The sequence below is a fragment of the Vulpes vulpes genome, chromosome 4, assembly GCF_048418805.1.
Source record: "Vulpes vulpes isolate BD-2025 chromosome 4, VulVul3, whole genome shotgun sequence".
Classification (NCBI taxonomy): Eukaryota; Metazoa; Chordata; class Mammalia; order Carnivora; family Canidae; genus Vulpes; species Vulpes vulpes.
Genome location: NC_132783.1, coordinates 47,616,985 through 47,629,733, shown reverse-complemented (window position 1 = coordinate 47,629,733; position 12,749 = coordinate 47,616,985). Strand labels below are relative to the sequence as shown.

Genomic DNA, 12,749 nt, shown 5'->3' with positions numbered 1-12,749 from the left:
ACTATTACCTTTCCCAGAGTTTCCAGAATATCAGCTTCCCATCAACCAAGTCTGATAGCTCTTTTCAGACTATCAGTGACAGCCCAAACACTCTAGGTTTTGTGAGCACTGTTTCCCGAGTGCCGACTGCACTTTGTGGCCTGGTAGTATTTGAGACCCTGAGGCAGCATTCTGAACCCCAGTCAGACTATTAGCCCTAAATCCTTAAGGTTTTACTTTCCCAACCTTCCTGTTTCCTAACTCAACAGGCCTGCATTTTCTCAACCCTTTACTTTTTAGCATTTGAACCCAGCCCTTGATTAGATCAGTATATTTCACGATATGGTTTGTCAGCTATTGGGACTGAAGCTCTGAATGGCAGACTGATAGATTTTAAAGCTGGCAGAGGCTTAAAATGACCCTCCTTTCTTCTCCTCAGCAGCGAAAATCTAATTTGTTTTTCATGTTAGAATATATTAGGCGCCTATTTCCTGTGTGCACATCTGTGATCCAAAGAAAGGTAAGCTTGAACTGGGGGGCAGTAACGTTAAATGATTATACAGCAACATAAAAACCAAACATCAAACTTACAAGAAAATCCATATTCATTCTGGGTTCTCTGTTCAGTTGAAATAGGATAAAGGAAACCTTGAAAAGAACAAAAAATGAAACAAAAATGGGAACAAAATCAAATTAATGAGGGAAACAAAATAAGAAGCATGAGAAATGGTTTAATTAAAAGAAAAGGAAAAGAAACCTGTGGTTCTTTAAAATTCTGGTTCAGTACAGAATTATGATTTCGCATCTCCTGTCTGCTCTGGAGCCTCACCAAGAATTAATAAGTAGGCAGATTGAATTTCAGAGCAAAACTGGTCTCGAGTCACTAACTTTGGAGTGCTTAAAGTCTTTCTTTTATTGAGCATAAACTCTAATGGATCTAATTTATTTCAGACATCAAGGGTCATTAGCATAAGGAAAATCTTTTTTCCTTATCCCTGCCATATGCTTTAATTCCCAGGACATATTCAGCAAGGCTCTAAGCAGTTTTTTTCTTTTTTATTTAATCATAACAGCTTGCTCTTGGTCTAATAGAACTAAAGAAGACCTGTCATCATTGGTCAAAGGTTAAATACCCACTTACTGAGCAGAGCAGAGACCACCCTTCCTCCCTCCATCTCAAATCCACGTTTTGGATTTTTGGTTGTTACTTGTCCCTCCATTTAATAGGAATCCAATAGGTTTTGCCCAGGGACTGAGCAGTTTGTCAATGCAATGGAAACTGGATGCTTTTTATTTGAAATCATTCAAAAATCAATAGGGCCTAGAGGTTATAAGGTTGTTTATTTTGGGGCTTCAGAGGAACAGTGTGAAATGAGAAAAATAAAAACCTCATCTCAACAATAAATGCAGAGATAACACTAGTAGTTTTCTTTCTTTTTAATATACTGCAAGGTAGGAAATACGATGGGGATGATGATGATGATGATGATGATGATGATGATGATAAAAATAACATCAAGAAGAAGACTGGGAGAAGACATTTAACAACATGGAATACAAATTTTTTGAAAAGAAAAATCTATAGAAAATTTAAAAGTGTAACTTATAATTGGCATCCCCAGTTTTCTACTATTTAATATTCTGCAACATACAAATTGATCCAATGATACAGTACCATTTGGATTAATCACATTAAGATGAATAAAAAGCATATGAATTAAACTTTCCTAGTAATACACAAGGGCAAAAAATGTAGAGAATCTGCAAGAATTACAATCAATTGGTCCAAAATTAAAGGTAATGCTCTAATACTGAAGGTAACTCCAAATCGTGCCTCAGGTAGATCTTCTGTAGTTTGCAGAACATTCAGTTCTTACAAGCTATTTACCTATTTTTGGGAACTAATTCTGGAGAAACATGCAGTGCTACCTTAATGAAAGAGAGGTTTGCTATAGCACAGACAAGTTTGCTCTGAATTAATTTTTAATGCTTTATTTTAGAGCAATGATTGCAACCTCCTACTCAGTTTTATAAATATTATATTCCTTATTCCAGTTGTCTGAGTCCATGTATTAGGTTTGATTTTCATTTTTAAACACTTCTGTCTGGTAATAACCTTTTTCCATTTGTATTCTGTGAACTCAATAAAAGGACATCTGGGACATATAAAGGCACGGGAAGAAAGGTTATTTATTTTCAAACCCAAAGATGTAAAATCATACAAGTTCACTGCTAGCAGAGAAGACGAGGTGGCTGATGTCGCCACTCTGCTAGGGAAGCTGTTAAATAGAAGGATGTCAAAAGATTCATTTCTTGGGGCACCTGAGTGACTCAGTGGTTGAGCCTCTGCCTTTGGCTCAGGGAGTGATCCCGGGGTCCTGGGATCGAGTCCCACATCAGGCTCCCCATGGGGAGCCTTCTTCTCCTCTGCCTCTCTCTCTCTGTGTCTCTCATGAATAAATAAAATCTTAAAAAAAGATTCAGATCTTGCAGGTTAGAAAGCCTGGAAACCAGTGTAAAATAGGATATTTGGGGATGGTCTGATGTTTACTCTGAGGATTTTTGATAAGAATCAGCATGGGCCTGCTTGAGTAAGCAAAAGAGTTATATCTTACAGAGGGAGAAGGCGCCCTCCAGAGAGATACAACATGGTCAGAAATTCTTCCCCGCCAGGCACTTCTGGGCATGCCTTGGCTTTTAACTCTGTTTCCCAACAGAATCCTTGTTCTTGACAGGCAGACCAAGGAATAATGAAAAGGAACATTATAATTTGAATTTTAATCTCAACTTTCCAATATCTATGTAGATCTGCATAACTCAATAAATATTTTGGTGAGTGATGGTATTCATCTGAGACTTCTGTTTCATTCTAGGCAAGAACTGGAATTCATTCACTCATTCATTCATTCTTCTAACAAATACTCCTAAGCCCTATTATATACTGGGTTCTATTCCAGGTATGGGGTACAAAGACGAAAAAGATGGGAAAAACCCCTGCTTTTGCTCTAGTTGAACAGAAAATAAACAAGTAAACATAATAAATAAGATCATCCAGATGTTGAAAAATTTCTTTTGAAGAATAGAACAGAAGAATGCAATGTGATGGGAGATAAAGGGATGACCACCTTAGGAAATCAGGGAGGAATTTTCTTTTGAAATAGGATCTGAGGGGCACCCGGTGGCTCAGTCGGTTAAGTGTGGAACTCTTGATTTTGGCTCAGGGGGTGATCTCAGGGTCATAAGCTCAAGCCCTGTGTCCAACTCGGAGTTCTGCCCCTCCCCTTGTTCTCTCTCTATCTCTCTCTCTAAAATAAATAAATAAGCCTTTAAAAAAAATGGGATTTGAAGGCACCTGGATGGCTCAGTGGTTCAGCGTCTGCTATCAGTTCAGGCTGTGATCCTGGGGTCCTGGGGTCGAGTCTGCATTGGGCTCCCTGTAGGGAGCCTGCTTCTCCCTCTGCCTATATCTCTGCCTCTTTCAGTGTCTCTCATGAATAAATAAATAAAATCTTTAAAGAAAAAAAAAAAAAGAGATTTGAGCTGGAGCTTGAACAATGAGAAAAAGTCAGCCAAACTGAGATCAGGAGAGAACAATGGTCCACAAGAAGGGCAGTAAATGCAGAAGCCAGGACAAAAATGGAGTGGTGGGAGGGAGGTGAGTAAAAGGAAGAGGAAGGAGGCTGGCTCTGAGGAGTGAGGAACAGCCAGATGCAGGCCTGGTGGGCCATGATGGAGCATTCTGATTTTATCCTAAATGAAAGAAAAATCCTGTGATCAAATGTAATTTTGAAAAGATTGCTTCGTTTTTTTCTCTCCATAGTGGAGAGCAAAGGGAACAGAGTGACAGGGTTTTTATGGATGGTTTCTATGACACATGGCTTGGGAGATGTCTATCAAAAGGTGTATGAATATAGTTGATGAAGTGCTTGCATTTGAGGTTGTTCTAAAATAAAAGAAATATTTTTTAAAAAACAAAAGTCTCACTATTATTCTTCATAGCCAATGAGGACCAATCCAGCCAAACTGTTATTTCCCTACATGGGGAAATTTAAAACAGACTGAGTATTAAGTATACTTCACTAATGGCTCAACACCCTAATTTACTCTGTTATGGAAACACTGATAAAGAGTTTTGGAAGGCAACTCTATAAAACTTTTTCCATCCTTTTCAAAACACTTCTGCAGCTACAGAACTAAAACATCACTTAGGAGGCTGGGAATCAGAAAAGAAGGGGATTACTGTTCCATCCCCTAAATGAGGGGAACACAGAATCACTTTTTAGAGTTTGTTTTTACGCTCCTCCATCTGATCCATCTCTCACAGAACCACAGGGGACATTTTCTTCAGCTAATGAGGTGACCCTGCTGAGAGCCGTCCTAGCAATAATGAAAAATAACATCTCCGGCCGAACACAGTGCAAAATAATTGTTTTTCTGTGTCCCAATCAACAGCCCAGCTCATAAGTTAGGGATTTCAGTTAACTTTCTTACTACTCGAAAGGAAGGCCATCAAAAAAAGGCACCAGGGCTGTTGGGAAGGCAGTGAAACTGAGCTTTTCATTCTTCAGTTTGAATCCTAGCCCTGCTGCTTTCTTAACTGTGAGAGCTTGGTCAAACTGCTTCACTTTTCTACATATCAGTGTTCTAATCTGTGTAAGGGAACACAAGTCTTCACTCCCATAGAGTTGTGGAAAGGATAAGTGAGATTTGTAAAGGGCTGGTACATTGCAAGCAATCGATGAATGACAACTCTATCAAAATCATTATGATGCACATTGTGAGCACGCTGAGACTCTCTTCTTAAGAGATTTTATTTGTAGAGTCAAGTCAGACCATTATTTAATGAGTGACCTTAGGAAATTTGTTTGAATTTCAGGTTCCTTAGTTATTACAGAGACAAAGAGCCCAGTTTTTCTGAGAAACCATGATCAATGCACTCTTTTTAAAATACTGTATACTCTTTCACGCTTTCCTCTGGAAGAGGTTTATGGCCTTTGTGGCTTCTGGCAACAACATAGTGGCAAGCTTCAGAAGCAACTTTCCAGGGCCAGAGTGCAACTTGATGCTAAAACAGTTTCACAACCAGAGGTGGTGTCACTTCTAAAGGGGGAATTTGGAATTGGGGCAGGGGAGGTGTTTTTTGGTTGTCATAATGATTAGGGAGTTGTTTGTGGTACTTAGTGAGGGCCAAAGATACTGAATGTACTGCAATGGCAAGAACAATCTAATGGAAGGACTGTCTGGAACAAAACGTACCTCCATGGGTAACAACTTCCAAAATCATCTCTCTTGGACTGCTCCTGGACTGCTAGAAGGAGCAAAGGCACAGGGCTCATGGAAAGATGCAAGACTTGCCCCTTGGTCGTGGGAACCTCAATAAATGCATTTAAGGGAAGCCAGTTCCAGAGAAAGCAGTGCTTCTGCTATGGGAAATGCTCATGCTCAATGACCCCCTTTTGTAATTTTTAAGAGTAAATGTAATTTTAAAGAACATGTATTTTTTCAGGGGCGCCTGGGTGGCTCAGTCAGTCAAGTGTCTGCCTTCAGCTCAGGTCATGAACCCCGGGGTCCTGGGATCGAGCCCCTGGCTGAGCTCCACATTGGGCTCCCAGCTCAATGGGGAGCCTGCTTCTCCCTCTCCCCGCCTGCTTTTGCGCTGTCTCTCTCTCTCTCTCTCTCTCTCGCAATCTCTTTCTCTCTCTCTCTCAAATAAATAAATAAAATCATTTTAAGAAAAGAATAATAAAGAACATTTATTTTTCAATGGAGAGATTTTCCCGATCTGGGAGAAAAGGGATTGGAGGAAATCTGATTGTGGAGAGCAACTTTAACCAAAGATCTAAAGTGTTTGAAAACTGAAGCAAGAATACGGTGTCTTAAAGACTTAGTGAAATGCTCCTTATGCTAGAAAACATCTCACAATTGCTCAAAGCGTCATTTTTAAGAGGCTACCTAATCCAATTTTTTTCACATGAGGAAACTGAGTCCCAAAGGTGAGAAGTGACATTTTGAAATAACCCAAAGTGTTGAGATTAAAATTTGGTTTCTGCCCTCATATCAATTAAGACAACAGTGTACAAGTTTTGCATTGTCCAACTCGGGGTGGCCCCATTCACAGCTGTGTGGGCTGTGGATAGGATTGTTAATATAACAATTTTCCAGTTGATGGTGGTAAAGTGACTAGGGGAAGGAGTGCCTTTTTTCTAATTTTGCAAGGTCATCCTCTAGACTGGAGGTGGGGTTGCCCATATTTTCAGCTGACGTTCCACTATCATAAAAGATGAGAGCCCACACCCATGTATCTTAAAAAGGAAAGCAAACTCACCTTGGTTTTATACTGTAGTAACATCAAGTTATCCTTAAGTACATGGCTCATAATTGTGCAATAACATGCCTACACATAGTCTATTTGGTGGGCTTATATTTGGGAAATCTCAGAAACAAAGCCAGAAACTATAACCTAAGTCTTCATGTCTCCAGTAAACAGCAATGGCTTTGATTTTTCTAGTCTTGTAAAAAATTTTTTTATATGGTATAGATAATAGACAATAGCCAAAGTGATCATCATGAACTTAGAATTAGTTGTTTTAAGAAAGAGAATACAAATTGCTTTTGTGCAATAAGTAATATTTTAATAGAAAAAATTATCCAGCAACTACGTTGGTGTGAGAAATGCCACAAACTGAGCATCACTGGACAGGTTTAAATTCCTCAAAATCAAGTCTATGCCCTTCCTAACTCACAAATTCCTGGGAGTTAAAACAGATCATTGATTAGAATTTCCTATTCTAACCCTTTTCTGTTTGCAGACTAAGGAGTCAGAGCATAGAATTGCAAAGGGACTTGCCTAACATCATCAAGCCAGTGAACCAGCAAGGCAAGGGTCAGAACCCAGTTCTCTGGCTACAGCCTCAACAATATATGTAGGTACTGTGTAGGCATTAATTAGCAAATTTAAATGAGGAGAGACCAGGATATAGTAGAAAAGGGCTTGATATGTTCATGGCTTAATTTGCAATTCAGTTATTGAATGAGTTAATGCTAATTAAGCTATAAAACACCTCTTCATTGCAAACGCGATCATTGATATTCATGAGAAGGCTAAAATAAGAGAGATTTTCATGCTTAAAGGAAACAACTTCCAAACAGCATCTTTTGTTTCAAGTATGGGGCAAGCAAAGAGGTACACTGAACTCGGGTTTCTACTCTGATGTAACTGGAGAACCGTGCTGGAATGATGTAGTTGTTCGTGGATGATAATCCCACTATATTTGGTGCAATAATTACAATAAATAAATATCCAAAGGAGAAACATCATTCTCTTCAAAAAAGACACCAATGGGGGGAAAATGGAATAGACACCCATAATTGCAGGGACACTACACATCAGAAGAAAATCATATTTTAGAGCAATAAAAGCTGACAACCACTTGCTTCCAGCATCCAAGACACCGCATGGAGGCTAACTACGCCACGAGCCAGATTTGGGTTCTTAATGTTGGCTCCCATGCTAACTTGTGGGCTGTTTTGATTCTATGCCTCAATTTCCTTCTTTGCAAGATAGAATTTTTATTAGACAATTAGCAAATATTCAATTTATAAGGTTATTTTTGGTGTATTTTGAGTTTAGTTATATTTAAACAAGTCATTTTGCTTTAGGTAGGCCAGCGGATCACAGTAGATTAAAATCAAAAGCAACTTATGCTGGGGCTTAAGGTTGGTACAGGAGATGGAAAGTGAATAAAATTAAAAATTAATTCTGACATTTCTTTAAGTTAAAACATATATGATACAGTAATTTTTTTAATGGATCAATAATTTTTATGCCTTTCAAAGTTTGAGAACCCCCGAGGCAGATTTAAGAAACACCTCCAAGGAAACTTTGGATGTACATATCTGGGAATTAAAACAGTCTTCAGATTTAGACAAATATCTAGACGAAAAGGAGATGGGTGGAGTTTTATAAGGTGTTCCTGCTTGCATTCAGGGTTTACTCAATATATTTCAATACAGAGCTGCTTCTATGACCTTAATACATGTATATAGATTTTATGATATCATGAAGATTAAATAAATTAGAAGATTAATTTGTATCTTATATGGGGGCTAGTATGTAAGTTATAAATATGATATAACTCAATTATAGTTTATAAGAGCATTAAGTGTGTTCTATAAAAGTGCAAGTTTTCAAATCGTCAAGTTTCTGGTTAGTTTTAGCATATTTATGGCATCTGAAGTATACCAAACCATTTCCTTAGATCTGTCTTTATTTTGATGATCCTAGCATTAGAAAAATCCCCATTCCCTATGGATTTTCCCCTCTCTTTGACCTGGATGCTTGATCTTTCTTTTTGCCAGTGGCTTTACAGTCTGCTAAAATATATGATTTTTCTCACATTTCTTCAATGCAAATGTTCTTATTAAAAATCTCAAGGACCATTCAAAATAAACATGTCCAGATTTTGTTTTTTTCCTTTAAGGCTGGTTCTTATCTAGCAAGCCCATCAGGACTGCACTAATGATGTCAAAGGTCAGGTCTGTCAAAGACACTCATGGTCATTTATTATAATTTACCACTCTTCTGAGGGTTTATTTATTGACAGGGGCTTAAGGAATTCCAAATAAATGAATACATAAATCCTAGGACATGACAACAAAAATTGAAAAGAACATTTGCTTATCACTGATGTCAGTTACCTAAATTGCCACCGTACTCCACCCCACCCCCCCCAGCCTCACAGGACAGTGGTCCTCCCTTCAAGAAACTCATCCACAGCCCTGTTTCTGTGGTAACAACCACGCCCTTCTGAAAACGAACAGCAGGATGTAAAAGCCTTATCTTGTGACTCACAGTAGATGAAGAAGAAACGTCTAAAATTTCACCCAACAGTTGAGTAAAATCAAACCTGCAATCGGCTGCCCAAGTGTTTCTAAAGCAATAGGCTCTATCCTCATCAGTGCTCCTGAAGAATAATAAACTATCCAATTCAAAGGCAATGATATTATAATTCATGGTGGTGCAGACATCTGACAGAAGAAGTAAAATGAGGAAGAATCTGGAAGCAGAAGCTGATTTGTAGTATAACATTACCCTATCTGCTGGATTTTTAGGCAAAAGGAGTAGTTAAGCAAAAGCCCTGGCCCGGCACCGACGTGCCCTTGGAAGCACCTAGGCTTTGCTGTGGTTGTGAAAGCCGGCGCCCTTCTCGATTCCCCTGGAGTTTCCTTTCTGTCCTAGAAGCTGAAGACCTTGCACTTGTCCTCTCACACTGATTTGCTTGGGGCACCATAGGTGTTCAGCAGGTTTCCGTGGGCTAAACTTTCTAACCACATCCCTGCTTTCAAAAACAGGAAAATGTCTTACCAGAAGGGAAAAACGCTAAAGCAAACCGCACTTACTACACCGGAGACGCAGAGCACTGTGTTGGGCAGCCAGGCCGCGTTCAGAATATTTATTTGCCAGCTGGGACTCCACGCATATCAAGGATGATACAAGCACAGCTATGACATCAGCTTCTTCCAAACTGTAGATAAAAGCACTCACTGTCTGACACTCACAATTACGCTTTCCTATCAAATTGCTGTGTTGACAAGAATCTCACTGGAAACTGACTAGCACCTTCTCAAATGCCTACCACGGCAGTTATAAACACATCATTCTCAAGTCAAGAAGAGACTACTTGTAAGGTAAATTATTTCCCCACATTAAATGCACCTAGGATTCCAGGGGTCCTGGTATGCAGTGTGTCCACACCACAATTTACACAGAGTTGTGCCACTTCCTCTGTATGTGAGAATTAATGGAAGAGCTATGTGACGTGCAAATTTTTTAATGTGAGGAAAGTGCTAAATTTGCAGACTGCATAACATTTTAATTTCTCAAAGTCAGGAAGTTCACTGATGCAGACACAATTCCAGGCAGTTCTTATTTGTAAATTGTTATTTTTAATTTGTCTACTGTGGCATAAACCATCTTCAGCAAGAAGTAATTCTAAATTCAGATTTGAACTGTAACATATCCCTGTGTGGGACTCTAATCTTCGAATAGGATTAAACACTAAAGTGCACAGCAATAGCTGCAGTCATGTAATAATCTGAGTATATTCATAAATACATATAAAACACCACTTTTGGGCCAGGCTGCATATGTAGTTTTGGATTGCTGTTTTCTAGAAGAAGAGCTAAGTATGGATTAAGCCAACCACAGCAAAACAGATCTTACCAGAAATTCATCATAGAGATTATAAAAGTTAAAAGGTTTAGGTCTTGGTAATATTGTATGTCAACATAAAAAGTAAACATGGTTATTGGCTTAGCATTTTTGGAGGTTTTCAAGTGCTTTTTTCTTTGTCTATCTCTCTCTCTGTGACCATTGTTCTCTCAATAACTCCCCCGCCCCCGCCCCCGGCTTCTCTCTCTCTCTATGCCTGGAACCATTTTATGGAAATCCAATTTCAAAACTGTATTGTAGAAACAAGGACTGCTTTTATATAATTTTAGAAACGATATAAAGAAGCCTAAATGGTCAGACAGCATAATGGATCTTCCAATACTGCCTTCTGAATAATATACACTATTCTGTAGTATTATTAAGTAAAAATGAGGAAATCTGTTAAATTTCTCATATTAGGCATGTGTTTTTAGTTATGTTCGATAGTGAAAAACGCTCCAAGTCGTGTACCCTTTCTTGTTCGATGCAATCTATACCATTTAGCATATCTAAAGTCTCCAGTTCTTTAATTTATTTTTTAAAAATTAACAATGTGCTCATAAACTAAAAAGGTCCAACTTCTTTCTGGGACAAAAATTGACTCTGATGTCTTCCTTAATAATACATTCTAGTGAATTTTTTGAAGTTCTTAATTTGAATGTAGGGTCTCCAATGTAGGAACTACTTTTTCAGGCCAATGAGTGTATATCCAGTGTAACATAAACATGATATATGTTATACTTCAGTATCAACTAATGTGTATGGATGGCCTAAAAAATTTAGTGGAGCTTCTGAAATTGCTTAAAGACCATGACCTTGTTTCACAAATGAAATTACACAGTATCACATAATGAATCCAATTCATCAAACAGTTTAAGAATAAGCATGCTTGCAAGGACAGAGTGATATGTATATAATAGGCAACTGGGAAATAATGCAAAACTATAACTCAGTTCCAAATCCCCATGTCTTCGAAATCCTTTTATATCTACCCTTGACTTACTGGCTGTAAGCAACTCTTTCCACCCAGGGTTTTATGCAACTAGAGTTTTTGCAAATGTTTTATGCAAATACTATTTTGGTAATAGAATTTGAATCAAATCTAATTTGAATCAATGGGACCAATTTTCCAGGACAAGTCAGTGATATTGCTATATCTCAAATCCCAAGATTCTTGCTTCCAGGATCATACAGTTGTTCTAGCCAATCTTCAACATTTTTTTTTTTAGAAAGTCATTTACAATTATAAGCATAATGAAAAGCCAAGTATAAAGAACATGGTGAATAAAAAGCATATTGAAAAAGAAAGAAATTACTTGCAAACTTCCTAGCCAAAAATAAATGCATATATTTTATTCATCTTTCTCCTAAGATTACTTTTACATAGTTGTGACTAAATGTATGTGTAAGCCCATTTTCTGATTTTCCATGTTAAACCATCATAAACATTTTAGTGGCTATATGATATTCCACCTTATGTAACTGCCATATTGTTACTTAACCACTGCTCTAATGCTGGACTTTCAGGTTTCGCATTTTTATAATAAATTACAAAAAATGTAGAGCATATCTGGCATATATCTTCTCAGGCATTTATATTAATTTCTTAAAATTTATTCATTCGAGTAGGATTACTGGACCAAAGGGAAGAAACAATTTTAAAGCCCTTAACTTATATTGTCAAATTGCTTCCCCAATCAATCATAAAAATTTGTATTCCCATTAGCAAAATACGAGAGACTTCACTTTGCACATTTGCTAACATTTAGCATTATTATGACTTTAAAATATCCAATAATCTCGTAAGAAACTCTTGAAGACTTTCGATTAAAAATTTCATTTGGCCCTGGGGAACCACACATATTTTCGAAGGTGTCTTAAACACAATACTGAGAGTGTGGCAAACGACTTAGAAAAGTTTTGATTAATTCCTCAATAGAAAATTGAATATTCTAAGAACTATAGAATCTAAGAAAAATAAAAACCTAAATTAAAACTACGAGTAAAACCAATCTCAGATATGTGTTACTTAGGCATAATGGGAGATGAAACTGAATTAATAATGGCCTAATTAGATAGTCAAAGTTATTAACTGGACATTTTGAAATAAAGTTTGAAGTATACTTTAAGTTCCACTTCTTAGCTTTCAATCTTTCTCTGTAATTACGGATTTAAGTATGTCTCTTCTAAACAGTATAAAATGGGATTTTCTACTACAATTTTGAACTCCTTTAACAGGTAAATTTAACTCATTTACATTATTACTCCCCACATATGATGATCCGTGGTATATGCCATCTTAAGAACTGTTTTCATTTATCATGGGTTTTTGTTGTTTCTTTTCTGCCCTTAAAAATCTTACTCTGAATTTATACAACCGTCTTTTTTGTGTGTAGTCAGTCTTAATATTTTAATTGGTAAACTTGACTCAAGAGAATTTAATGCAAATAGTGTTAATTTTTTTTACTGAACACTATGCATAAATTAGAAAATTTTAACTCAGAACACACTTTCCCATATGCTGTGAAGGTCATCTATAATTTAGTTCCATCTTATTTTC

General features: G+C 37.4%; 1 protein-coding gene across 3 annotated transcripts in view; it reads right to left on the bottom strand.

Annotated features, from left to right (window-relative positions):
- The window catches only part of UNC5C (unc-5 netrin receptor C), a 353,473-nt gene that overhangs the window by 49,881 nt on the left and 290,843 nt on the right, over window positions 1-12,749 (bottom strand). Inside the window, exon 8 of one of the 3 annotated variants that reach the window (XM_026015627.2) lies at window positions 571-627. The exons of the other annotated variants lie outside the window; for them this stretch is intronic. Coding sequence (XP_025871412.1) covers window positions 571-627 — 57 coding nt within the window. The remainder of the gene's footprint in view (window positions 1-570; window positions 628-12,749) is intronic. 3 annotated transcript variants of the gene reach the window in all.